This window comes from Procambarus clarkii, chromosome 52 (assembly GCF_040958095.1).
Source record: "Procambarus clarkii isolate CNS0578487 chromosome 52, FALCON_Pclarkii_2.0, whole genome shotgun sequence".
NCBI lineage: Eukaryota > Metazoa > Arthropoda > Malacostraca > Decapoda > Cambaridae > Procambarus > Procambarus clarkii.
The window spans coordinates 9,281,753-9,305,966 of record NC_091201.1 but is presented as its reverse complement, the minus strand read 5'-3'; the positions used below and the strand labels follow the sequence as shown (position 1 = coordinate 9,305,966).

Genomic DNA, 24,214 nt, shown 5'->3' with positions numbered 1-24,214 from the left:
GAGGGTCAACAGCTGCAGCAGGTGCCTGAGGGTCAACAGCTGCAGCAGGTGCATGAGGGTCAACAGCTGCAGCAGGTGACTGTGGGTCAACACCTGCAGCAGATGCCTGTGGGTCAACAGCTGCAGCAGGTGCCTGAGGGTCAACAGCTGCAGGAGGTGCATGAGGGTCAACACCTGCATTAGTTGCTTGAGGGTCAACCGCTGCAGCAGGTGCCTGAGGGTCAACACCTGCAGCAGGTGCCTGAGGGTCAACAGCTGCAGCAGGTGACTGTGGGTCAACAGCTGCAGAAGCGCCTGAGGGTCAACAGCTGCAGCAGGTGCCAGTGGGTTAACAGCTGCAGAAGTGCCTGTGGGTCAACACCTGCAGCAGGTGCCTGAGGGTTAACAGCTGCAGCAGGTGCTGTGGGTCAACACCTGCAGCAGGTGCCAGTAGGTCAACAGCTGCAGAAGTGCCTATGGGTCAACAGATGCAACAGGTGCCTGAGGGTCAACAGCTGCAGCAGGTGCCTGAGGGTCAACACCTGCATCAGGTGCCTGAGGGTCAACAGCTGCAGCAGGTGACTGTGGGTCAACACCTGCAGCAGGTGCCAGTGGTTCAACAGCTGCAGCAGGTGCCTGAGGGTCAACAGCTGCAGCAAGTGCCTGAGGGTCAACAGCTGCAGCAGGTGATTGTGGGTCAACACCTGCAGCAGGTGCCAGTGGGTCAACAGCTGCAGCAGGTGCCTGAGGGTCAACAGCTGCAGCAGGTGCCTGAGGGTCAACAGCTGCAGCAGGTGATTGTGGGTCAACACCTGCAGGAGGTGCCTGTGGGTCAACACCTGCAGTAGGTGACTGTGGGTCAACTCCTGCAGGAGGTGCCTGAGGGTCAAAACCTGTAGCAGGTGCCTGAGGGTCAACAGCTTCAGCAGGTGCCTGAGGATCAACAGCTGCAGCAGGTGCCTGAGGGTCAACAGCTGCAGCAGGTGACTGTGGGTCAACACCTGCAGGAGGTGCCTGAGGGTCAACACCTGCAGGAGGTGCCTGAGGGTCAACACCTGCAGCAGGTGCCTGAGGGTCAACCGCTGCAGCAGATGCCTGTGGGTCAACAGCAGCAGCAGGTGCCTGTGGGTCAATAGCTGCAGCAGGTGCCTGAGGGTCAAAAGCTGCAGCAGGTGCCTGAGGGTCAACAGCTGCAGCAGGTGCCTGAGGGTCAACAGCTGCAGCAGGTGACTGTGGGTCAACAGCTGCCGCAGGTGCCTGAGGGTCAACACCTGCAGCAGGTGCCTGAGGGTCAACAGCTGCAGCAGGTGCCTGAGGGTCAACAGCTGCAGCAGGTGCCTGAGGGTCAACACCTGCAGCAGGTGCCTGAGGGTCAACAGCTGCAGCAGGTGACTGTGGGTCAAAAGCTGCAGAAGTGCCTGAGGGTCAACAGCTGCAGCAGGTGCCAGTGGGTTAACAGCTGCAGAAGTGATTTTGGGTCAACACCTGCAGCAGGTGCCTGAGGGTCAACAGCTGCAGCAGGTGTCTGAGGGTAGGTGCCTGAGGGTCAACAGCTTCAGCAGGTGCCTGAGGGTCAACAGCTCCAGCAGATGCCTGAGGGTCAACACCTGCAGCAGATGCTGTGGGTCAACACCTGCAGCAGGTGCCAGTGGGTCAACAGCTGCAGAAGTGCCTGTGGGTCAACAGCTGCAACAGGTGCCTGAGGGTCAACAGCTGCAGCAGGTGCCTGAGGGTCAACACCTGCAGCAGGTGCCTGAGGGTCAACAGCTGCAGCAGGTGTCTGAGGGTCAACAGCTGCAGCAGGTGCTTGAGGGTCAACAGCTGCAGCAGGTGACTGTGGGTCAACATCTGCAGGAGGTGCCTGTGGGTCAACTCCTGCAGCAGGTGACTGTGGGTCAACACCTGCAGGAGGTGCCTGAGGGTCAACACCTGTAGCAGGTGCCTGAGGGTCAACAGCTGCAGCAGGTGCCTGAGGATCAACAGCTGCAGCAGGTGCCTGAGGGTCAACAGCTGCAGCACGTGACTGTTGATCAACACCTGCAGGAGGTGCCTGTGGGTCAACACCTGCAGGAGGTGCCTGAGGGTCAACACCTGCAGCAGGTGCCTGAGGGTCAACAGCTGCAGCAGATGCCTGTGGGTCAACAGCTGCAGCAGGTGCCTGTGGGTCAACAGCTGCAGCAGGTGCCTGAGGGTCAACTGCTGCAGCAGGTGCCTGAGGGTCAACAGATGCAGAAGGTGACTGTGGGTCAACACCTGCAGGAGGTGCCTGTGTGTCAACACCTGCGGTAGGTGACTGTTGGTCAACAGCTGCAGCAGGTGACTGTGGGTCAACACCTGCAGCAGATGCCTGTTTGTCAACAGCTGCAGCAAGTGCCTGAGGGTCAACAGCTGCAGCAGGTGCCTGAGGGTCAACACCTGCATTAGTTGCTTGGGGGTCAACCGCTGCAGCAGGTGCCTGAGGGTCAACACCTGCAGAAGTGCCTGAGGGTCAACAGCTGCATCAGGTGCCAGTGGGTTAACAGCTGCAGCAGGTGCCAGTGGGTTAACAGCTGCAGAAGTGCCTGTGGGTCAACACCTGCAGCAGGTGCCTGAGGGTCAACAGCTGCAGCAGGTGTCTGAGGGTCAACAGCTGCAGCAGGTGCCTGAGGGTCAACAGCTGCAGCAGGTGTCTGAGGGTCAACAGCTGCAGCAGGTGCCTGAGGGTCAACAGCTGCAGCAGGTGCCTGTGGGTCAACAGCTGCAACAGGTGCCTGAGGGTCAACAGCTGCAGCAGGTGCCTGAGGGTCAACAGCTCCAGCAGGTGCCTGGGGGTCAACACCTGCAGCAGGTGCTGTGGGTCAACACCTGCAGCAGGTGCCAGTGGGTCAACAGCTGCAGAAGTGCCTGTGGGTCAACAGCTGCAACAGGTGCCTGATGGTCAACAGCTGCAGCAGGTGCCTGAAGGTCAACACCTGCAGCAGGTGCCTGAGGGTCAACAGCTGCAGCAGGTGACTGTGGGTCAACACCTGCAGCAGGTGCCAGAGGGTCAACAGCTGCAGCAGGTGCCTGAGGGTCAACAGCTGCAGCAGGTGCCTGAGGGTCAACAGATGCAGCAGGTGACTGTGGGGCAACACCTGCAGGAGGTGCCTGTGGGTCAACACCTGCAGTAGGTGACTGTGGGTCAACACCTGCAGGAGGTGCCTGAGGGTCAACACCTGTAGCAGGTGCCTGAGGGTCAACAGCTGCAGCAGGTGCCTGAGGATCAACAGCTGCAGCAGGTGCCTGAGGGTCAACAGCTGCAGCAGGTGACTGTGGGTCAACACCTGCAGGAGGTGCCTGTGGGTCAACACCTGCAGGAGGTGTCTGAGGGTCAACACCTGCAGCAGGTGCCTGAGGGTCAACAGCTGCCGCAGATGCCTGTGGGTCAACAGCTGCAGCAGGTGCCTGTGGGTCAACAGCTGCAGCAGGTGCCTGAGGGTCAACAGCTGCAGCAGGTGCCTGAGGGTCAACAGCTCCAGCAGGTGCCTGAGGGTCAACACCTGCAGCAGGTGCTGTGGGTCAACACCTGCAGCAGGTGCCAGTGGGTCAACAGCTGCAGAAGTGCCTGTGGGTCAACAGCTGCAACAGGTGCCTGATGGTCAACAGCTGCAGCAGGTGCCTGAAGGTCAACACCTGCAGCAGGTGCCTGAGGGTCAACAGCTGCAGCAGGTGACTGTGGGTCAACACCTGCAGGAGGTGCCAGAGGGTCAACAGCTGCAGCAGGTGCCTGAGGGTCAACAGCTGCAGCAGGTGCCTGAGGGTCAACAGATGCAGCAGGTGACTGTGGGTCAACACCTGCAGGAGGTGCCTGTGGGTCAACACCTGCAGTAGGTGACTGTGGGTCAACACCTGCAGGAGGTGCCTGAGGGTCAACACCTGTAGCAGGTGCCTGAGGGTCAACAGCTGCAGCAGGTGCCTGAGGATCAACAGCTGCAGCAGGTGCCTGAGGGTCAACAGCTGCAGCAGGTGACTGTGGGTCAACACCTGCAGGAGGTGCCTGTGGGTCAACACCTGCAGGAGGTGCCTGAGGGTCAACACCTGCAGCAGGTGCCTGAGGGTCAACAGCTGCTGCAGATGCCTGTGGGTCAACAGCTGCAGCAGGTGCCTGTGGGTCAACAGCTGCAGCAGGTGCCTGAGGGTCAACAGCTGCAGCAGGTGCCTGAGGGTCAACAGCTGCAGCAGGTGACTGTGGGTCAACACCTGCAGCAGGTGCCTGAGGGTCAACAGCTGCAGCAGGTGTCTGAGGGTCAACAGCTGCAGCAGGTGCCAGTGGGTCAACAACTGCAGCAGGTGCCTGAGGTTCAACAGCTGCAGCAGGTGCCTGAGGGTCAACAGGTGCAGCAGGTGCCTGAGGGTCAACACCTGCAGCAGGTGCCTGAGGGTCAACAGCTGCAGAAGGTGCCTGTGGGTCAACAGCTCCAGCAGGTGCTGAGGGTCAACAGCTGCAGCAGGTGCCTGTGGGTCAACAGCTCCAGCAGGTGCTGAGGGTCAATGGCTGCAGCAGGTGACTGTGGGTCAACACCTGCAGGAGGTGCCTGTGGGTAAACAGCTGCAGCAGGTGCCTGAGGGTCAACACCTGCAGCAGATGACTGTGGGTCAAAACCTGCAGCAGGTGACTGTGGGTCAACACCTGCAGCAGGTGCCTGAGGGTCACCAGCTGCAGCAGATGCCTGAGGGTCAACACCTGCAGCAGGTGCCTGAGGGTCAACACCTGCAGCAGGTGCCTGAGGGTCATCCGCTGCAGCATGTGCCTGTGGGTCAACACCTGCAGCAGGTGCCTGAGGGTCAACAGCTGCAGCAAGTGACTGTGGGTCAACAGCTGCAGCAGGTGCCAGTGGGTCAACAGCTGCAGAAGTGCCTGTGGGTCAACAGCTGCAACAGGTGCCTGAGGGACAACATCTCCAGCAAGTGCCTGTGGGTCAACAGCTCCAGCAGGTGCCTGATTGTCACCAGCTGCAGCAGGTGCCTGAGTGTCAAGAGCTGCAGCAGGTGCCTGAGAGACAACATCTCCAGCAGGTGCCTGTGGGTCAACAGCTGCAGCAGGTGCCAGTGGGTCAACAGCTGCAGCAGGTGCCTGTGGGTCAACAGCTGCAGCAGGTGTCTGAGTGTCAACAGCTGCAGCAGGTGCCTGAGGGTCAACAGCTGCAGCAGGTGCTTGAGGGTCAACAGCTGCAGTAGGTGACTGTGGGTCAACATCTGCAGGAGGTGCCTGTGGGTCAACACCTGCAGCAGGTGACTGTGGGTCAACACCTGCAGGAGGTGCCTGAGGGTCAACACCTGTAGCAGGTGCCTGAGGGTCAACAGCTGCAGCAGGTGCCTGAGGATCAACAGCTGCAGCAGGTGCCTGAGGGTCAACAACTGCAGCACGTGACTGTGGATCAACACCTGCAGGAGGTGCCTGTGGGTCAACACCTGCAGGAGGTGCCTGAGGGTCAACACCTGCAGCAGGTGCCTGAGGGTCAACAGCTGCAGCAGATGCCTGTGGGTCAACAGCTGCAGCAGGTGCCTGTGGGTCAACAGCTGCAGCAGGTGCCTGAGGGTCAACTGCTGCAGCAGGTGCCTGAGGGTCAACAGATGCAGCAGGTGACAGTTGGTCAACAGCTGCAGCAGGTGACTGTGGGTCAACACCTGCAGCAGATGCCTGTGGGTCAACAGCTGCAGCAAGTGCCTGAGGGTCAACAGCTGCAGCAGGTGCCTGAGGGTCAACACCTGCATTAGTTGCTTGGGGGTCAACCGCTGCAGCAGGTGCCTGAGGGTCAACACCTGCAGAAGGTGCCTGAGGGTCAACAGCTGCAGCAGGTGACTGTGGGTCAACAGCTGCAGAAGTGCCTGAGGGTCAACAGCTGCAGCAGGTGCCAGTGGGTTAACAGCTGCAGAAGTGCCTGTGGGTCAACACCTGCAGCAGGTGCCTGAGGGTCAACAGCTGCAGCAGGTGTCTGAGGGTCAACAGCTGCAGCAGGTGCCTGAGGGTCAACAGCTGCAGCAGGTGCCTGTGGGTCAACAGCTGCAACAGGTGCCTGAGGGTCAACAGCTGCAGCAGGTGCCTGAGGGTCAACAGCTCCAGCAGGTGCCTGAGGGTCAACACCTGCAGCAGGTGCTGTGGGTCAACACCTGCAGCAGGTGCCAGTGGGTCAACAGCTGCAGAAGTGCCTGTGGGTCAACAGCTGCAACAGGTGCCTGATGGTCAACAGCTGCAGCAGGTGCCTGAAGGTCAACACCTGCAGCAGGTGCCTGAGGGTCAACAGCTGCAGCAGGTGACTGTGGGTCAACACCTGCAGCAGGTGCCAGAGGGTCAACAGCTGCAGCAGGTGCCTGAGGGTCAACAGCTGCAGCAGGTGCCTGAGGGTCAACAGATGCAGCAGGTGACTGTGGGTCAACCCCTTCAGGAGGTGCCTGTGGGTCAACACCTGCAGTAGGTGACTGTGGGTCAACACCTGCCGGAGGTGCCTGAGGGTCAACACCTGTAGCAGGTGCCTGAGGGTCAACAGCTGCAGCAGGTGCCTGAGGATCAACAGCTGCAGCAGGTGCCTGAGGGTCAACAGCTGCAGCAGGTGACTGTGGGTCAACACCTGCAGGAGGTGCCTGTGGGTCAACACCTGCAGGAGGTGCCTGAGGGTCAACACCTGCAGCAGGTGCCTGAGGGTCAACAGCTGCCGCAGATGCCTGTGGGTCAACAGCTTCAGCAGGTGCCTGTGGGTCAACAGCTGCAGCAGGTGCCTGAGGGTCAACAGCTGCAGCAGGTGCCTGAGGGTCAACAGCTCCAGTAGGTGCCTGAGGGTCAACACCTGCAGCAGGTGCTGTGGGTCAACACCTGCAGCAGGTGCCAGTGGGTCAACCGCTGCAGAAGTGCCTGTGGGTCAACAGCTGCAACAGGTGCCTGAGGGTCAACACCTGCAGCAGGTGCCTGAGGGTCAACAGCTGCAGCAGGTGACTGTGGGTCAACACCTGCAGCAGGTGCCAGAGGGTCAACAGCTGCAGCAGGTGCCTGAGGGTCAACAGCTGCAGCAGGTGCCTGAGGGTCAACAGATGCAGCAGGTGACTGTGGGTCAACACCTGCAGGAGGTGCCTGTGGGTCAACACCTGCAGTAGGTGACTGTGGGTCAACACCTGCAGGAGGTGCCTGAGGGTCAACACCTGTAGCAGGTGCCTGAGGGTCAACAGCTGCAGCAGGTGCCTGAGGATCAACAGCTGCAGCAGGTGCCTGAGGGTCAACAGCTGCAGCAGGTGACTGTGGGTCAACACCTGCAGGAGGTGCCTGTGGGTCAACACCTGCAGGAGGTGCCCGAGGGTCAACACCTGCAGCAGGTGCCTGAGGGTCAACAGCTGCCGCAGATGCCTGTGGGTCAACAGCTGCAGCAGGTGCCTGTGGGTCAACAGCTGCAGCAGGTGCCTGAGGGTCAACAGCTGCAGCAGGTGCCTGAGGGTCAACAGCTGCAGCAGGTGCCTGAAGGTCAACAGCTGCAGCAGGTGACTGTGGGTCAACACCTGCAGCAGGTGCCTGAGGGTCAACAGCTGCAGCAGGTGTCTGAGGGTCAACAGCTGCAGCAGGTGCCAGTGGGTCAACAGCTGCAGCAGGTGCCTGAGGTTCAACAGCTGCAGCAGGTGCCTGAGGGTCAACAGCTGCAGCAGGTGCCTGAGGGTCAACACCTGCAGCAGGTGCCCGAGGGTCAACAGCTGCAGAAGGTGCCTGTGGGTCAACAGCTCCAGCAGGTGCTGAGGGTCAACAGCTGCAGCAGGTGCCTGTGGGTCAACAGCTCCAGCAGGTGCTGAGGGTCAATGGCTGCAGCAGGTGACTGTGGGTCAACACCTGCAGGAGGTCCCTGTGGGTAAACAGCTGCAGCAGGTGCCTGAGGGTCAACACCTGCAGCAGATGACTGTGGGTCAAAACCTGCAGCAGGTGACTGTGGGTCAACACCTGCAGCAGGTGCCTGAGGGTCACCAGCTGCAGCAGATGCCTGAGGGTCAACACCTGCAGCAGGTGCCTGAGGGTCAACACCTGCAGCAGGTGCCTGAGGGTCATCCGCTGCAGCATGTGCCTGTGGGTCAACACCTGCAGCAGGTGCCTGAGGGTCAACAGCTGCAGCAAGTGACTGTGGGTCAACAGCTGCAGCAGGTGCCAGTGGGTCAACAGCTGCAGAAGTGCCTGTGGGTCAACAGCTGCAACAGGTGACTGAGGGACAACATCTCCAGCAAGTGCCTGTGGGTCAACAGCTCCAGCAGGTGCCTGATTGTCACCAGCTGCAGCAGGTGCCTGAGTGTCAAGAGCTGCAGCAGGTGCCTGAGAGACAACATCTCCAGCAGGTGCCTGTGGGTCAACAGCTGCAGCAGGTGCCAGTGGGTCAACAGCTGCAGCAGGTGCCTGTGGGTCAACAGCTGCAGCAGGTGTCTGAGTGTCAACAGCTGCAGCAGGTGCCTGAGGGTCAACAGCTGCAGCAGGTGCCTGTGGGTCAACAGCTGCAACAGGTGCCTGAGGGTCAACAGCTGCAGCAGGTGCCTGAGGGTCAACAGCTCCAGCAGGTGCCTGAGGGTCAACACCTGCAGCAGGTGCTGTGGGTCAACACCTGCAGCAGGTGCCAGTGGGTCAACAGCTGCAGAAGTGCCTGTGGGTCAACAGCTGCAACAGGTGCCTGATGGTCAACAGCTGCAGCAGGTGCCTGAAGGTCAACACCTGCAGCAGGTGCCTGAGGGTCAACAGCTGCAGCAGGTGACTGTGGGTCAACACCTGCAGCAGGTGCCAGTGGGTCAACAGCTGCAGCAGGTGCCTGAGGGTCAACAGCTGCAGCAGGTGCCTGAGGGTCAACAGATGCAGCAGGTGACTGTGGGTCAACACCTGCAGGAGGTGCCTGTGGGTCAACACCTGCAGTAGGTGACTGTGGGTCAACACCTGCAGGAGGTGCCTGAGGGTCAACACCTGTAGCAGGTGCCTGAGGGTCAAGAGCTGCAGCAGGTGCCTGAGGATCAACAGCTGCAGCAGGTGCCTGAGGGTCAACAGCTGCAGCAGGTGACTGTGGGTCAACACCTGCAGGAGGTGCCTGTGGGTCAACACCTGCAGGAGGTGCCTGAGGGTCAACACCTGCAGCAGGTGCCTGAGGGTCAACAGCTGCCGCAGATGCCTGTGGGTCAACAGCTGCAGCAGGTGCCTGTGGGTCAACAGCTGCAGCAGGTGCCTGAGGGTCAACAGCTGCAGCAGGTGCCTGAGGGTCAACAGCTGCAGCAGGTGCCTGAAGGTCAACAGCTGCAGCAGGTGACTGTGGGTCAACACCTGCAGCAGGTGCCTGAGGGTCAACAGCTGCAGCAGGTGTCTGAGGGTCAACAGCTACAGCAGGTGCCTGTGGGTCAACAGCTGCAGCAGGTGCCAGTGGGTCAACAGCTGCAGCAGGTGCCTGTGGGTCAACAGCTGCAGCAGGTATCTGAGGTTCAACAGCTGCAGCAGGTGCCTGAGGGTCAACAGCTGCAGCAGGTGCCTGAGGGTCAACACCTGCAGCAGGTGCCTGAGGGTCAACAGCTGCAGCAGGTGCCTGTGGGTCAACAGCTCCAGCAGGTGCTGAGGGTCAACAGCTGCAGCAGGTGCCTGAGGGTCAACACCTGTAGCAGGTGCCTGAGGGTCAATGGCTGCAGCAGGTGACTGTGGGTCAACACCTGCAGGAGGTGCCTGTGGGTAAACAGCTGCAGCAGGTGCCTGAGGGTCAACACCTGCAGCAGATGACTGTGGGTCAAAACCTGTAGCAGGTGACTGTGGGTCAACACCTGCAGCAGGTGCCTGAGGGTCACCAGCTGCAGCAGATGCCTGAGGGTCAACACCTGCAGCAGGTGCCTGAGGGTCAACACCTGCAGCAGGTGCCTGAGGGTCATCCGCTGCAGCATGTGCCTGTGGGTCAACACCTGCAGCAGGTGCCTGAGGGTCAACAGCTGCAGCAGGTGACTGTGGGTCAACAGCTGCAGCAGGTGCCAGTGGGTCAACAGCTGCAGAAGTGCCTGTGGGTCAACAGCTGCAACAGATGCCTGAGGGACAACATCTCCAGCAAGTGCCTGTGGGTCAACAGTTCCAGCAGGTGCCTGATTGTCACCAGCTGCAGCAGGTGCCTGAGTGTCAAGAGCTGCAGCAGGTGCCTGAGAGACAACATCTCCAGCAGGTGCCTGTGGGTCAACAGCTGCAGCAGGTGCCAGTGGGTCAACAGCTGCAGCAGGTGCCTGTGGGTCAACAGCTGCAGCAGGTATCTGAGGTTCAACAGCTGCAGCAGGTGCCTGAGGGTCAACAGCTGCAGCAGGTGCCTGAGGGTCAACACCTGCAGCAGGTGCCTGAGGGTCAACAGCTGCAGCAGGTGCCTGTGGGTCAACAGCTCCAGCAGGTGCTGAGGGTCAACAGCTGCAGCAGGTGCCTGAGGGTCAATACCTGCAGCAGGTGCCTGAGGGTCAATGGCTGCAGCAGGTGACTGTGGGTCAACACCTGCAGGAGGTGCCTGTGGGTAAACAGCTGCAGCAGGTGCCTGAGGGTCAACACCTGCAGCAGATGACTGTGGGTCAAAACCTGCAGCAGGTGACTGTGGGTCAACACCTGCAGCAGGTGCCTGAGGGTCACCAGCTGCAGCAGATGCCTGAGGGTCAACACCTGCAGCAGGTGCCTGAGGGTCAACACCTGCAGCAGGTGCCTGAGGGTCATCCGCTGCAGCATGTGCCTGTGGGTCAACACCTGCAGCAGGTGCCTGAGGGTCAACAGCTGCAGCAGGTGACTGTGGGTCAACAGCTGCAGCAGGTGCCAGAGGGTCAACAGCTGCAGAAGTGCCTGTGGGTCAACAGCTGCAACAGGTGCCTGAGGGACAACATCTCCAGCAAGTGCCCGTGGGTCAACAGCTCCAGCAGGTGCCTGATTGTCACCAGCTGCAGCAGGTGCCTGAATGTCAAGAGCTGCAGCAGGTGCCTGAGAGACAACATCTCCAGCAGGTGCCTGAGGGTCAACAGCTGCAGCAGGTTACTGTGGGTCAACACCTGCAGCAGATGCCTGTGGGTCAACAGCTGCAGCAGGTGCCTGAGGGTCAACACCTGCAGCAGTTGCTTGAGGGTCAACCGCTGCAGCAGGTGCCTGAGGGTCAACACCTGCAGCAGGTGCCTGAGGGTCAACAGCTGCAGCAGGTGACTGTGGGTCAACAGCTGCAGAAGTGCATGAGGGTCAACAGCTGCAGCAGGTGCCAGTGGGTTAACAGCTGCAGAAGTGCTTTTGGGTCAACACCTGCAACAGGTGCCTGAGGGTCAACAGCTGCAGCAGGTGTCTGAGGGTCAACAGCTGCAGCAGGTGCCTGAGGGTCAACAGCTGCAGCAGGTGCCTGTGGGTCAACAGCTGCAACAGGTGCCTGAGGGTCAACAGCTGCAGCAGGTGCCTGCGGGTCAACAGCTCCAGCAGGTGCCTGAGGGTCAACAGCTGCAGCAGGTGACTGTGGGTCAACACCTGCAGCAGGTGCCAGTGTATCAATAGCTGCAGCAGGTGTCTCAGGGTCAACAGCTTCAGCAGGTGCCTGAGGGTCAACAGCTGCAGCAGGTGACTGCGGGTCAACACCTGCAAGAGGTGCCTGTGGGTCAACACCTGCAGCAGGTGACTGTGGGTCAACACCTGCAGGAGGTGCCTGAGGGTCAACACCTGTAGCAGGTGCCTGAGGGTCAACAGCTGCAGTAGGTGCCTGAGGATCAACAGCTGCAGCAGGTGCCTGAGGGTCAACAGCTGCAGCAAATGACTGTGGGTCAACACCTGCAGGAGGTGCCTGTGGGTCAACACTTGCAGGAGGTGCCTGAGGGTCAACACCTGCAGCAGGTGCCTGAGGGTCAACAGCTGCAGCAGATGCCTGTGGGTCAACAGCTGCAGCAAGTGCCTGTGGGTCAACAGCTGCAGCAGGTGCCTGAGGGTCAACAGCTGCAGCAGGTGCCTGAGGGTCAACAGCTGCAGCAGGTGCCTGAGGGTCAACAGCTGCAGCAGGTGACTGTGGGTCAACACCTGCAGCAGGTGCCTGAGGGTCAACAGCTGCAGAAGGTGCCTGAGGGTCAACAGCTGCAGCAGGTGCCTGTGGGTCAACAGCTGCAGCAGGTGCCAGTGGGTCAACAGCTGCAGCAGGTGCCTGTGAGTCAACAGCTGCAGCAGGTATCTGAGGTTCTACAGCTGCAGCAGGTGCCTGAGGGTCAACAGCTGCAGCAGGTGTCTGAGGGTCAACACCTGCAGCAGGTGCCTGAGGGTCAACAGCTGCAGCAGGTGCCTGTGGGTCAACAGCTCCAACAGGTCCCTGAGGGTCAACAGCTGCAGCAGGTGCCTGAGGGTCAACACCTGCAGCAGGTGCCTGAGGGTCAACAGCTGCAGCAGGTGACTGTGGGTCAACACCTGCAGGAGGTGCCTGTGGGTCAACAGCTGCAGCAGGTGCCTGAGGGTCAACACCTGTAGCAGATGACTGTTGGTCAACACCTGCAGCAGGTGACTGTGGGTCAACACCTGCAGCAGGTGCCTGAGGGTCAACAGCTGCAGCAGGTGCCTGAGGGTCAACACCTGCAGCAGGTGCCTGAGAGTCATCCGCTGCAGCAGGTTCCTGTGGGTCAACACCTGCAGCAGGTGCCTGAGGGTCAACAGCTGCAGCACTTAACTGTGGGTCAACACCTGCAGAAGGTGCCAGTGGGTCAACAGCTGCAGAAGTGCCTGTGGGTCAACAGCTACAACAGGTGCCTGAGGGACAACATCTCCAGGAAATGCCTGTGGGTCAACAGCTCCAGCAGGTGCCTGATTGTCAACAGCTGCAGCAGGTGTCTGTGGGTCAACACCTGCAGCAGGTGCCAGTGGGTCAACAGCTGCAGAATGGCCTGTGGGTAAACAGCTGCAGCAGGTGCCTGAGGGTCAACACCTGCAGCAGGTGCCTGAGGGTCAACAGCTGCAGCAGGTGAGTCTGGGTCAACACCTGCAGCAGATGCCTGTGGGTCAACACTTGCAGCAGGTGCCTGAGGGTCAACAGCTGCAGCAGGTGACTGTGGGTCAACACCTGCAGCAGGTGCCTGAGGGTCAACCGCTGCAGCAGGTGCCTGAGGGTCAACACCTGCAGCAGGTGCCTGAGGGTCAACAGCTGCAGATGGTGACTGTGGGTCACCAGCTGCAGCAGGTACCAGTGGGTTAACAGCTGCAGAAGTGCCTGTGGGTCAACACCTGCAGCAGGTGCCTGAGGGTCAACACCTGCAGCAGGTGCCTGAGGGTCAACAGCTGCAGCAGGTGACTGTGGGTCAACACCTGCAGCAGGTGCCTGAGGGTCAACACCTGCAGCAGGTGCCTGAGGGTCAACAGCTGCAGCAGGTGACTGTGGGTCAACAACTGCAGCAGGTGACTGAGGGTCAATACCTGCAGCAGGTGCCTGAGGGTCAACAGCTGCAGCGGGTGACTCTGGGTCAACAGCTGCAGCAGGTGCCAGTGGGTCAACAGCTGCAGCAGGTGCCTGTGGGTCAACAGCTGCAACAGGTGCCTGAGAGTCAACAGCTGCAGCAGGTGCCTGAATGTCAACAGCTGCAGCAGGTGCCGAGGGTCAACAGCTGCAGCAGGTGCCTGAGGGTCAACAGCTGCAGCAGGTGCCTGAGTGTCAACAGCTGCAGCAGGTGCCTGAGTGTCAACAGCTGCAGCAGGTGCCTGAGGGTCAACAGCTGCAGCAGGTGCCTGAGTGTCAACAGCTGCAGCAGGTGCCTGAGTGTCAACAGCTGCAGCAGGTGCCTGAGGGTGAACAGCTGCAGCAGGTGCCTGTGGGTCAAGAGCTGCAGCAGGTGTCTGAGGGTCAACAGCTGCAGCAGGTGCCTGAGGGTCAACAGCCGCAGCAGGTGCCTGAGGGTCAACACCTGCAGCAGGTGCCTGTGGGTCAACACCTGCAGCAGGTGCCAGTGGGTCAACTTCTGCAGAAGTGCCTGTTGGTCAACAGCTGCAACAGGTGCCTGAGGGTCAACAGCTGCAACAGGTGCCTGAGGGTCAACAGCTGCAGCAGGTGCCTGAGGGTCAACAGCTGCAGCAGGTGCCTGAGGGTCAACAGCTGAAGCAGGTGACTGTGGGTCAACAGCTGCAGCAGGTGCCTGAGGGTCAAAAGCTTCAGCAGGTGCCTGAGGGTCAACAGCTGCAGCAGGTGCCTAAGGATCAACACTTGCATCAGGTGACTGAGGGTCAACAGCTGCAGCAGGTGACTGTGGGTCAACACCTGCAGGATTTGCCTGTGGGTCAACACCTGCAGCAGGTGCCTGAGGGTCAACACCTGCAGCATGTGCCTGAGGGTCAACAGCTGCAGCAGATGCCTGTGGGTCAACAGCTGCAACAGGTGCCTGTGGGTCAACAGCTGCAGCAGGTGCCTGATGGTCAACAGCTGCAGCAGGTGCCTGAGGGTCAACAGCTGCAGCAGGTGCCTGAGGGTCAACAGCTGCAGCAGGTGACTGTGGGTCAACACCTGCACCAGGTGCCTGAGGGGAAACAGCTGCAGCAGGTGCCTGAGGGTCAACAGCTGCAGCAGGTGCCTGTGGATCAACAGCTGCAGCAGGTGTCTGAGTGTCAACAGCTCCAGCAGGTGCCTGTGGGTCTACACTGCAGGAGTTGCCTGTGGGTCAACAGCTGCAGCAGGTGCCTGAGGGTCAACACCTGCAGCAGGTGACTGTGGGTCAACACCTGCAGCAGGTGCCAGTGGGTCAACAGCTGCAGAATGGCCTGTGGGTAAACAGCTGCAGCAGGTGCCTGAGGGTCAACACCTGCAGCAGGTGCCTGAGGGTCAACAGCTGCAGCAGGTGAGTCTGGGTCAACACCTGCAGCAGATGCCTGTGGGTCAACACTTGCAGCAGGTGCCTGAGGGTCAACAGCTGCAGCAGGTGACTGTGGGTCAACACCTGCAGCAGGTGCCTGAGGGTCAACCGCTGCAGCAGGTGCCTGAGGGTCAACACCTGCAGCAGGTGCCTGAGGGTTAACAGCTGCAGATGGTGACTGTGGGTCACCAGCTGCAGCAGGTACCAGTGGGTTAACAGCTGCAGAAGTGCCTGTGGGTCAACACCTGCAGCAGGTGCCTGAGGGTCAACACCTGCAGCAGGTGCCTGAGGGTCAACAGCTGCAGCAGGTGACTGTGGGTCAACACCTGCAGCAGGTGCCTGAGGGTCAACACCTGCAGCAGGTGCCTGAGGGTCAACAGCTGCAGCAGGTGACTGTGGGTCAACAACTGCAGCAGGTGACTGAGGGTCAATACCTGCAGCAGGTGCCTGAGGGTCAACAGCTGCAGCGGGTGACTCTGGGTCAACAGCTGCAGCAGGTGCCAGTGGGTCAACAGCTGCAGCAGGTGCCTGTGGGTCAACAGCTGCAACAGGTGCCTGAGAGTCAACAGCTGCAGCAGGTGCCTGAATGTCAACAGCTGCAGCAGGTGCCGAGGGTTAACAGCTGCAGCAGGTGCCTGGGGGTCAACAGCTGCAGCAGGTGCCTGAGTGTCAACAGCTGCAGCAGGTGCCTGAGTGTCAACAGCTGCAGCAGGTGCCTGAGGGTCAACAGCTGCAGCAGGTGCCTGAGTGTCAACAGCTGCAGCAGGTGCCTGAGTGTCAACAGCTGCAGCAGGTGCCTGAGGGTGAACAGCTGCAGCAGGTGCCTGTGGGTCAAGAGCTGCAGCAGGTGTCTGAGGGACAACAGCTGCAGCAGGTGCCTGAGGGTCAACAGCCGCAGCAGGTGCCTGAGGGTCAACACCTGCAGCAGGTGCCTGTGGGTCAACACCTGCAGCAGGTGCCAGTGGGTCAACTTCTGCAGAAGTGCCTGTTGGTCAACAGCTGCAACAGGTGCCTGAGGGTCAACAGCTGCAACAGGTGCCTGAGGGTCAACAGCTGCAGCAGGTGCCTGAGGGTCAACAGCTGCAGCAGGTGCCTGAGGGTCAACAGCTGAAGCAGGTGACTGTGGGTCAACAGCTGCAGCAGGTGCCTGAGGGTCAAAAGCTTCAGCAGGTGCCTGAGGGTCAACAGCTGCAGCAGGTGCCTGAGGATCAACACTTGCATCAGGTGACTGAGGGTCAACAGCTGCAGCAGGTGACTGTGGGTCAACACCTGCAGGATTTGCCTGTGGGTCAACACCTGCAGCAGGTGCCTGAGGGTCAACACCTGCAGCATGTGCCTGAAAGTCAACAGCTGCAGCAGATGCCTGTGGGTCAACAGCTGCAACAGGTGCCTGTGGGTCAACAGCTGCAGCAGGTGCCTGATGGTCAACAGCTGCAGCAGGTGCCTGAGGGTCAACAGCTGCAGCAGGTGCCTGAGGGTCAACAGCTGCAGCAGGTGACTGTGGGTCAACACCTGCACCAGGTGCCTGATGGTCAACAGCTGCAGCAGGTGCCTGAGGGTCAACAGCTGCAGCAGGTGCCTGAGGGTCAACACCTGCAGCAGGTGACTGTGGGTCAACACCTACAGCAGGTGACTGTGGGTGAACACCTGCAGCAGGTGCCTGAGGGTCAACAGCTGCAGCAGGTGCCTGAGGGTCAACACCTGCAGCAGGTGCCTGAGGGTCAACACCTGCAGCAGGTGCGTGAGAATTATCCGCTGCAGCAGGTGCCTGTGGGTCAACACCTGCAGCAGGTGCCTGAGGGTCACCAGCTGCAGCAGGTGACTGTGGGTCAACACCTGCAGCAGGTGCCTAAGGGTCAACAGCTGCAGCAGGTGACTGTGGGTCAACACCTGCAGCAGGTGCCAGTGGGTCAACAGCTGCAGAAGTGCCTGTGGGTCAACAGCTGCAGCAGGTGCCTGAGGGTCAACACCTGCAGCAGGTGGCTGAGGGTCAACAGCTCCAGCAGGTGCCTGATTGTCAACAGCTGCAGCAGGTGTCTGTGGGTCAACACCTGCAGTAGGTGCCAGTGGGTCAACTGCTGCAGAAGGGCCTGTGGGTCAACAGCTGCAGCAGGTGCCTGAGGGTCAACACCTGCAGCAGGTGCCTGAGGGACAACAGCTGCAGCAGGTGAGTCTGGGTCAACACCTGCAGCAGATGCCTGTGGGTCAACAGTTGCAGAAGGTGCCTGAGGGTCAACAGCTGCAGCAGGTGACTGTGGGTCAACACCTGCAGCAGGTGCCTGAGGGTCAACCGCTGAAGCAGGTGCCTGAGGGTCAACTCCTGCAGCAGGTGCCTGAGGGTCAACAGCTGCAGCAGGTGCCAGTGGGTCAAAATCTGCAGAAGTGCCTGTGGGTCAACACCTGCAACAGGTGGCTGAGGGTCAACAGCTGTAGCAGTTGCCTGTGGGTCAACAGCTGCAACAGGTGCCTGAGGGTCAACAGCTGCAGCAGGTGCCTGAATGTCAACAGCTGCAGCAGGTGCCTGAGTGTCAACAGCTGCAGGAGGTGCCTGAGGGTCAACAGCTGCAGTAAAGGCCTGTGGGTCAACACCTGCAACAGGTGCCTGTGGGTCAACAGCAGCAGCAGGTGCCTGAGTGTCAACAGTAGCAGCAGGTGCCTGTGGGTCAACAGCAGCAGCAGGTGCCTGAGTGTCAACAGCTGCAGCAGGTGCCTGAGTGTCAACAGCAGCAGCAGGTGCCTGAGGGTCCACAGCTGCAGCAGGTGCCTGAGGGTCAACAGCTGCAGCAGGTGCCTGAGTGTCAACAGCTGCAGCAGGTGCCTGAGTGTCAACAGCTGCAGCAGGTGCCTGAGGGTCAACAGCTGCAGCAGGTGCCTGAGTGTCAACAGCTGCAGCAGGTGCCTGAGTGTCAACAGCTGCAGCAGGTGCCTGAGGGTAAACAGGTGCAGCAGGTGCCTGTGGGTCAACAGCTGCAGCAGGTGTCTGAGGGTCAACAGTTGCAGCAGGTGCCTGAGGGTCAACACCTGCAGCAGGTGCCTGAGGGTCAACAGCTGCAGCAGGTGACTGTGGGTCAACAACTGCAGCAGGTGACTGAGGGTCAATACCTGCAGCAGGTGCCTGAGGGTCAACAGCTGCAGCGGGTGACTCTGGGTCAACAGCTGCAGCAGGTGCCAGTGGGTCAACAGCTGCAGCAGGTGCCTGTGGGTCAACAGCTGCAACAGGTGCCTGAGAGTCAACATCTGCAGCAGGTGCCTGAATGTCAACAGCTGCAGCAGGTGCCGAGGGTCAACAGCTGCAGCAGGTGCCTGAGGGTCAACAGCTGCAGCAGGTGCCTGAGTGTCAACAGCTGCAGCAGGTGCCTGAGTGTCAACAGCTGCAGCAGGTGCCTGAGGGTCAACAGCTGCAGCAGGTGCCTGAGTGTCAACAGCTGCAGCAGGTGCCTGAGTGTCAACAGCTGCAGCAGGTGCCTGAGGGTGAACAGCTGCAGCAGGTGCCTGTGGGTCAAGAGCTGCAGCAGGTGTCTGAGGGTCAACAGCTGCAGCAGGTGCCTGAGGGTCAACAGCCGCAGCAGGTGCCTGAGGGTCAACACCTGCAGCAGGTGCCTGTGGGTCAACACCTGCAGCAGGTGCCAGTGGGTCAACTTCTGCAGAAGTGCCTGTTGGTCAACAGCTGCAACAGGTGCCTGAGGGTCAACAGCTGCAACAGGTGCCTGAGGGTCAACAGCTGCAGCAGGTGCCTGAGGTTCAACAGCTGCAGCAGGTGCCTGAGGGTCAACAGCTGCAGCAGGTGACTGTGGGTCAACACCTGCACCAGGTGCCTGAGGGTAAACAGCTGCAGCAGGTGCCTGAGGGTCAACAGCTGCAGCAGGTGCCTGTGGATCAACAGCTGCAGCAGGTGTCTGAGGGTCAACAGCTCCAGCAGGTGCCTGTGGGTCTACACTGCAGGAGTTGCCTGTGGGTCAACAGCTGCAGCAGGTGCCTGAGGGTCAACACCTGCAGCAGGTGACTGTGGGTCAACACCTACAGCAGGTGACTGTGGGTGAACACCTGCAGCAGGTGCCTGAGGGTCAACAGCTGCAGCAGGTGCCTGAGGGTCAACACCTGCAGCAGGTGCCTGAGGGTCAACACCTGCAGCAGGTGCGTGAGAATTATCCGCTGCAGCAGGTGCCTGTGGGTCAACACCTGCAGCAGGTGCCTGAGGGTCACCAGCTGCAGCAGGTGACTGTGGGTCAACACCTGCAGCAGGTGCCTAAGGGTCAACAGCTGCAGCAGGTGACTGTGGGTCAACACCTGCAGCAGGTGCCAGTGGGTCAACAGCTGCAGAAGTGCCTGTGGGTCAACAGCTGCAGCAGGTGCCTGAGGGTCAACACCTGCAGCAGGTGGCTGAGGGTCAACAGCTCCAGCAGGTGCCTGATTGTCAACAGCTGCAGCAGGTGTCTGTGGGTCAACACCTGCAGTAGGTGCCAGTGGGTCAACTGCTGCAGAAGGGCCTGTGGGTCAACAGCTGCAGCAGGTGCCTGAGGGTCAACACCTGCAGCAGGTGCCTGAGGGACAACAGCTGCAGCAGGTGAGTCTGGGTCAACACCTGCAGCAGATGCCTGTGGGTCAACAGTTGCAGAAGGTGCCTGAGGGTCAACAGCTGCAGCAGGTGACTGTGGGTCAACACCTGCAGCAGGTGCCTGAGGGTCAACCGCTGAAGCAGGTGCCTGAGGGTCAACTCCTGCAGCAGGTGCCTGAGGGTCAACAGCTGCAGCAGGTGCCAGTGGGTCAAAATCTGCAGAAGTGCCTGTGGGTCAACACCTGCAACAGGTGCCTGAGGGTCAACAGCTGTAGCAGTTGCCTGTGGGTCAACAGCTGCAACAGGTGCCTGAGGGTCAACAGCTGCAGCAGGTGCCTGAATGTCAACAGCTGCAGCAGGTGCCTGAGTGTCAACAGCTGCAGGAGGTGCCTGAGGGTCAACAGCTGCAGCAAAGGCCTGTGGGTCAACACCTGCAACAGGTGCCTGTGGGTCAACAGCAGCAGCAGGTGCCTGAGTGTCAACAGTAGCAGCAGGTGCCTGTGGGTCAACAGCAGCAGCAGGTGCCTGAGTGTCAACAGCTGCATCAGGTGCCTGAGTGTCAACAGCAGCAGCAGGTGCCTGAGGGTCAACAGCTGCAGCAGGTGCCTGAGGGTCAACAGCTGCAGCAGGTGCCTGAGTGTCAACAGCTGCAGCAGGTGCCTGAGTGTCAACAGCTGCAGCAGGTGCCTGAGGGTCAACAGCTGCAGCAGGTGCCGAGTGTCAACAGCTGCAGCAGGTGCCTGAGTGTCAACAGCTGCAGCAGGTGCCTGAGGGTAAACAGCTGCAGCAGGTGCCTGTGGGTCAACAGCTGCAGCAGGTGTCTGAGGGTCAACAGTTGCAGCAGGTGCCTGAGGGTCAACACCTGCAGCAGGTGCCTGAGGGTCAACAGCTGCAGCAGGTGACTGTGGGTCAACAACTGCAGCAGGTGACTGAGGGTCAATACCTGCAGCAGGTGCCTGAGGGTCAACAGCTGCAGCGGGTGACTCTGGGTCAACAGCTGCAGCAGGTGCCAGTGGGTCAACAGCTGCAGCAGGTGCCTGTGGGTCAACAGCTGCAACAGGTGCCTGAGAGTCAACATCTGCAGCAGGTGCCTGAATGTCAACAGCTGCAGCAGGTGCCGAGGGTCAACAGCTGCAGCAGGTGCCTGAGGGTCAACAGCTGCAGCAGGTGCCTGAGTGTCAACAGCTGCAGCAGGTGCCTGAGTGTCAACAGCTGCAGCAGGTGCCTGAGGGTCAACAGCTGCAGCAGGTGCCTGAGTGTCAACAGCTGCAGCAGGTGCCTGAGGGTGAACAGCTGCAGCAGGTGCCTGTGGGTCAAGAGCTGCAGCAGGTGTCTGAGGGTCAACAGCTGCAGCAGGTGCCTGAGGGTCAACAGCCGCAGCAGGTGCCTGAGGGTCAACGCCTGCAGCAGGTGCCTGTGGGTCAACACCTGCAGCAGGTGCCAGTGGGTCAACTTCTGCAGAAGTGCCTGTTGGTCAACAGCTGCAACAGGTGCCTGAGGGTCAACAACTGCAACAGGTGCCTGAGGGTCAACAGCTGCAGCAGGTGCCTGAGGGTCAACAGTTGCAGCAGGTGCCTGAGGGTCAACAGCTGAAGCAGGTGACTGTGGGTCAACAGCTGCAGCAGGTGCCTGAGGGTCAAAAGCTTCAGCAGGTGCCTGAGGGTCAACAGCTGCAGCAGGTGCCTGAGGATCAACACTTGCATCAGGTGACTGAGGGTCAACAGCTGCAGCAGGTGACTGTGGGTCAACACCTGCAGGATTTGCCTGGGGGTCAACACCTGCAGCAGGTGCCTGAGGGTCAACACCTGCAGCATGTGCCTGAGGGTCAACAGCTGCAGCAGATGCCTGTGGGTCAACAGCTGCAACAGGTGCCTGTGGGTCAACAGCTGCAGCAGGTGCCTGATGGTCAACAGCTGCAGCAGGTGCCTGAGGGTCAACAGCTGCAGCAGGTGCCTGAGGGTCAACAGCTGCAGCAGGTGACTGTGGGTCAACACCTGCACCAGGTGCCTGAGGGTAAACAGCTGCAGCAGGTGCTTGAGGGTCAACAGCTGCAGCAGGTGCCTGTGGATCAACAGCTGCAGCAGGTGTCTGAGGGTCAACAGCTCCAGCAGGTGCCTGTGGGTCTACACTGCAGGAGTTGCCTGTGGGTCAACAGCTGCAGCAGGTGCCTGAGGGTCAACACCTGCAGCAGGTGACTGTGGGTCAACACCTGCAGCAGGTGCCAGTGGGTCAACAGCTGCAGAATGGCCTGTGGGTAAACAGCTGCAGCAGGTGCCTGAGGGTCAACACCTGCAGCAGGTGCCTGAGGGTCAACAGCTGCAGCAGGTGAGTCTGGGTCAACACCTGCAGCAGATGCCTGTGGGTCAACACTTGCAGCAGGTGCCTGAGGGTCAACAGCTGCAGCAGGTGACTGTGGGTCAACACCTGCAGCAGGTGCCTGAGGGTCAACCGCTGCAGCAGGTGCCTGAGGGTCAACACCTGCAGCAGGTGCCTGAGGGTCAACAGCTGCAGATGGTGACTGTGGGTCACCAGCTGCAGCAGGTACCAGTGGGTTAACAGCTGCAGAAGTGCCTGTGGGTCAACACCTGCAGCAGGTGCCTGAGGGTCAACACCTGCAGCAGGTGCCTGAGGGTCAACAGCTGCAGCAAGTGACTGTGGGTCAACACCTGCAGCAGGTGCCTGAGGGTCAACACCTGCAGCAGGTGCCTGAGGGTCAACAGCTGCAGCAGGTGACTGTGGGTCAACAACTGCAGCAGGTGACTGAGGGTCAATACCTGCAGCAGGTGCCTGAGGGTCAACAGCTGCAGCGGGTGACTCTGGGTCAACAGCTGCAGCAGGTGCCAGTGGGTCAACAGCTGCAGCAGGTGCCTGTGGGTCAACAGCTGCAACAGGTGCCTGAGAGTCAACAGCTGCAGCAGGTGCCTGAATGTCAACAGCTGCAGCAGGTGCCGAGGGTTAACAGCTGCAGCAGGTGCCTGAGGGTCAACAGCTGCAGCAGGTGCCTGAGGGTCAACAGCCGCAGCAGGTGCCTGAGGGTCAACACCTGCAGCAGGTGCCTGTGGGTCAACACCTGCAGCAGGTGCCAGTGGGTCAACTTCTGCAGAAGTGCCTGTTGGTCAACAGCTGCAACAGGTGCCTGAGGGTCAACAGCTGCAACAGGTGCCTGAGGGTCAACAGCTGCAGCAGGTGCCTGAGGGTCAACAGCTGCAGCAGGTGCCTGAGGGTCAACAGCTGAAGCAGGTGACTGTGGGTCAACAGCTGCAGCAGGTGCCTGAGGGTCAAAAGCTTCAGCAGGTGCCTGAGGGTCAACAGCTGCAGCAGGTGACTGTGGGTCAACACCTGCAGGATTTGCCTGTGGGTCAACACCTGCAGCAGGTGCCTGAGGGTCAACACCTGCAGCATGTGCCTGAAAGTCAACAGCTGCAGCAGATGCCTGTGGGTCAACAGCTGCAACAGGTGCCTGTGGGTCAACAGCTGCAGCAGGTGCCTGATTGTCAACAGGTGCAGCAGGTGCCTGAGGGTCAACAGCTGCAGCAGGTGCCTGAGGGTCAACAGCTGCAGCAGGTGACTGTGGGTCAACACCTGCACCAGGTGCCTGAGGGTAAACAGCTGCAGCAGGTGCCTGAGGGTCAACAGCTGCAGCAGGTGCCTGTGGATCAACAGCTGCAGCAGGTGTCTGAGGGTCAACAGCTCCAGCAGGTGCCTGTGGGTCTACACTGCAGGAGTTGCCTGTGGGTCAACAGCTGCAGCAGGTGCCTGAGGGTCAACACCTGCAGCAGGTGACTGTGGGTCAACACCTACAGCAGGTGACTGTGGGTGAACACCTGCAGCAGGTGCCTGAGGGTCAACAGCTGCATCAGGTGCCTGAGGGTCAACACCTGCAGCAGGTGCCTGAGGGTCAACACCTGCAGCAGGTGCGTGAGAATCATCCGCTGCAGCAGGTGCCTGTGGGTCAACACCTGCAGCAGGTGCCTGAGGGTCACCAGCTGCAGCAGGTGACTGTGGGTCAACACCTGCAGCAGGTGCCTAAGTGTCAACAGCTGCAGCAGGTGACTGTGGGTCAACACCTGCAACAGGTGCCTGTGGGTCAACAGCAGAAGCAGGTGCCTGAGTGTCAAAAGTAGCAGCAGGTGCCTGTGGGTCAACAGCAGCAGCAGGTGCCTGAGTGTCAACAGTAGCAGCAGGTGCCTGAGGGTCAACAGCTGCAGCAGGTGCCTGAGGGTCAACAGCTGCAGCAGGTGCCTGAGTGTCAACAGCTGCAGCAGGTGCCTGAGTGTCAACAGCTGCAGCAGGTGCCTGAGGGTCAACAGCTGCAGCAGGTGCCTGAGTGTCAACAGCTGCAGCAGGTGCCTGAGTGTCAACAGCTGCAGCAGGTGCCTGAGGGTAAACAGCTGCAGCAGGTGCCTGTGGGTCAACAGCTGCAGCAGGTGTCTGAGGGTCAACAGGTGCAGCAGGTGCCTGAGGGTCAACAGCCGCTGCAGGTGCCTGAGGGTCAACACATGCAGCAGGTCCCTGTGGGTCAACACCTGCAACATGTGCCAGTGGGTCAACTTCTGCAGAAGTGCCTGTGGGTCAACAGCTGCAACAGGTACCTGAGGGTCAACAGCTGCAACAGGTGCCTGAGGGTCAACAGCTGCAGCAGGTGCCTGAGGGTCAACAGCTGCAGCAGGTGCCTGAGGGTCAACAGCTGAAGCAGGTGACTGTGGGTCAACAGCTGCAGCAGGTGCCTGAGGGTCAACAGCTTTAGCAGGTGCCTGAGGGTCAACAGCTGCAGAAGGTGCCCGAGGATCAACACCTGCATCAGGTGACTGAGGGTCAACAGCTGCAGCAGGTGACTGTGGGTCAACACCTGCAGGAGGTGCCTGTGGGTCAACACCTGCA

At 60.3% G+C, this 24,214-nt stretch overlaps 1 protein-coding gene across 1 annotated transcript in view; it reads right to left on the bottom strand.

Moving 5' to 3' along the window:
* Positions 1 to 4,406: 4,406 nt before the first annotated feature.
* The window catches only part of LOC138352071 (protein AHNAK2-like), a 98,916-nt gene continuing 79,108 nt past the window's right edge, over positions 4,407 to 24,214 (bottom strand). Inside the window, exons 50-69 of the mRNA XM_069304255.1 lie at positions 22,686 to 22,793; positions 22,108 to 22,201; positions 20,963 to 21,165; positions 20,277 to 20,424; positions 17,881 to 18,042; positions 15,926 to 16,155; positions 15,213 to 15,306; positions 14,439 to 14,579; positions 13,355 to 13,462; positions 12,359 to 12,628; positions 11,603 to 11,737; positions 10,984 to 11,118; positions 10,391 to 10,780; positions 10,065 to 10,283; positions 9,583 to 9,972; positions 7,697 to 8,140; positions 5,531 to 5,760; positions 5,288 to 5,449; positions 4,948 to 5,071; positions 4,407 to 4,855 (exon numbers count right to left, since the gene is read on the bottom strand). Coding sequence (XP_069160356.1) covers positions 4,407 to 4,855; positions 4,948 to 5,071; positions 5,288 to 5,449; positions 5,531 to 5,760; positions 7,697 to 8,140; positions 9,583 to 9,972; positions 10,065 to 10,283; positions 10,391 to 10,780; positions 10,984 to 11,118; positions 11,603 to 11,737; positions 12,359 to 12,628; positions 13,355 to 13,462; positions 14,439 to 14,579; positions 15,213 to 15,306; positions 15,926 to 16,155; positions 17,881 to 18,042; positions 20,277 to 20,424; positions 20,963 to 21,165; positions 22,108 to 22,201; positions 22,686 to 22,793 — 4,236 coding nt within the window. The remainder of the gene's footprint in view (positions 4,856 to 4,947; positions 5,072 to 5,287; positions 5,450 to 5,530; positions 5,761 to 7,696; positions 8,141 to 9,582; positions 9,973 to 10,064; positions 10,284 to 10,390; positions 10,781 to 10,983; positions 11,119 to 11,602; positions 11,738 to 12,358; positions 12,629 to 13,354; positions 13,463 to 14,438; positions 14,580 to 15,212; positions 15,307 to 15,925; positions 16,156 to 17,880; positions 18,043 to 20,276; positions 20,425 to 20,962; positions 21,166 to 22,107; positions 22,202 to 22,685; positions 22,794 to 24,214) is intronic.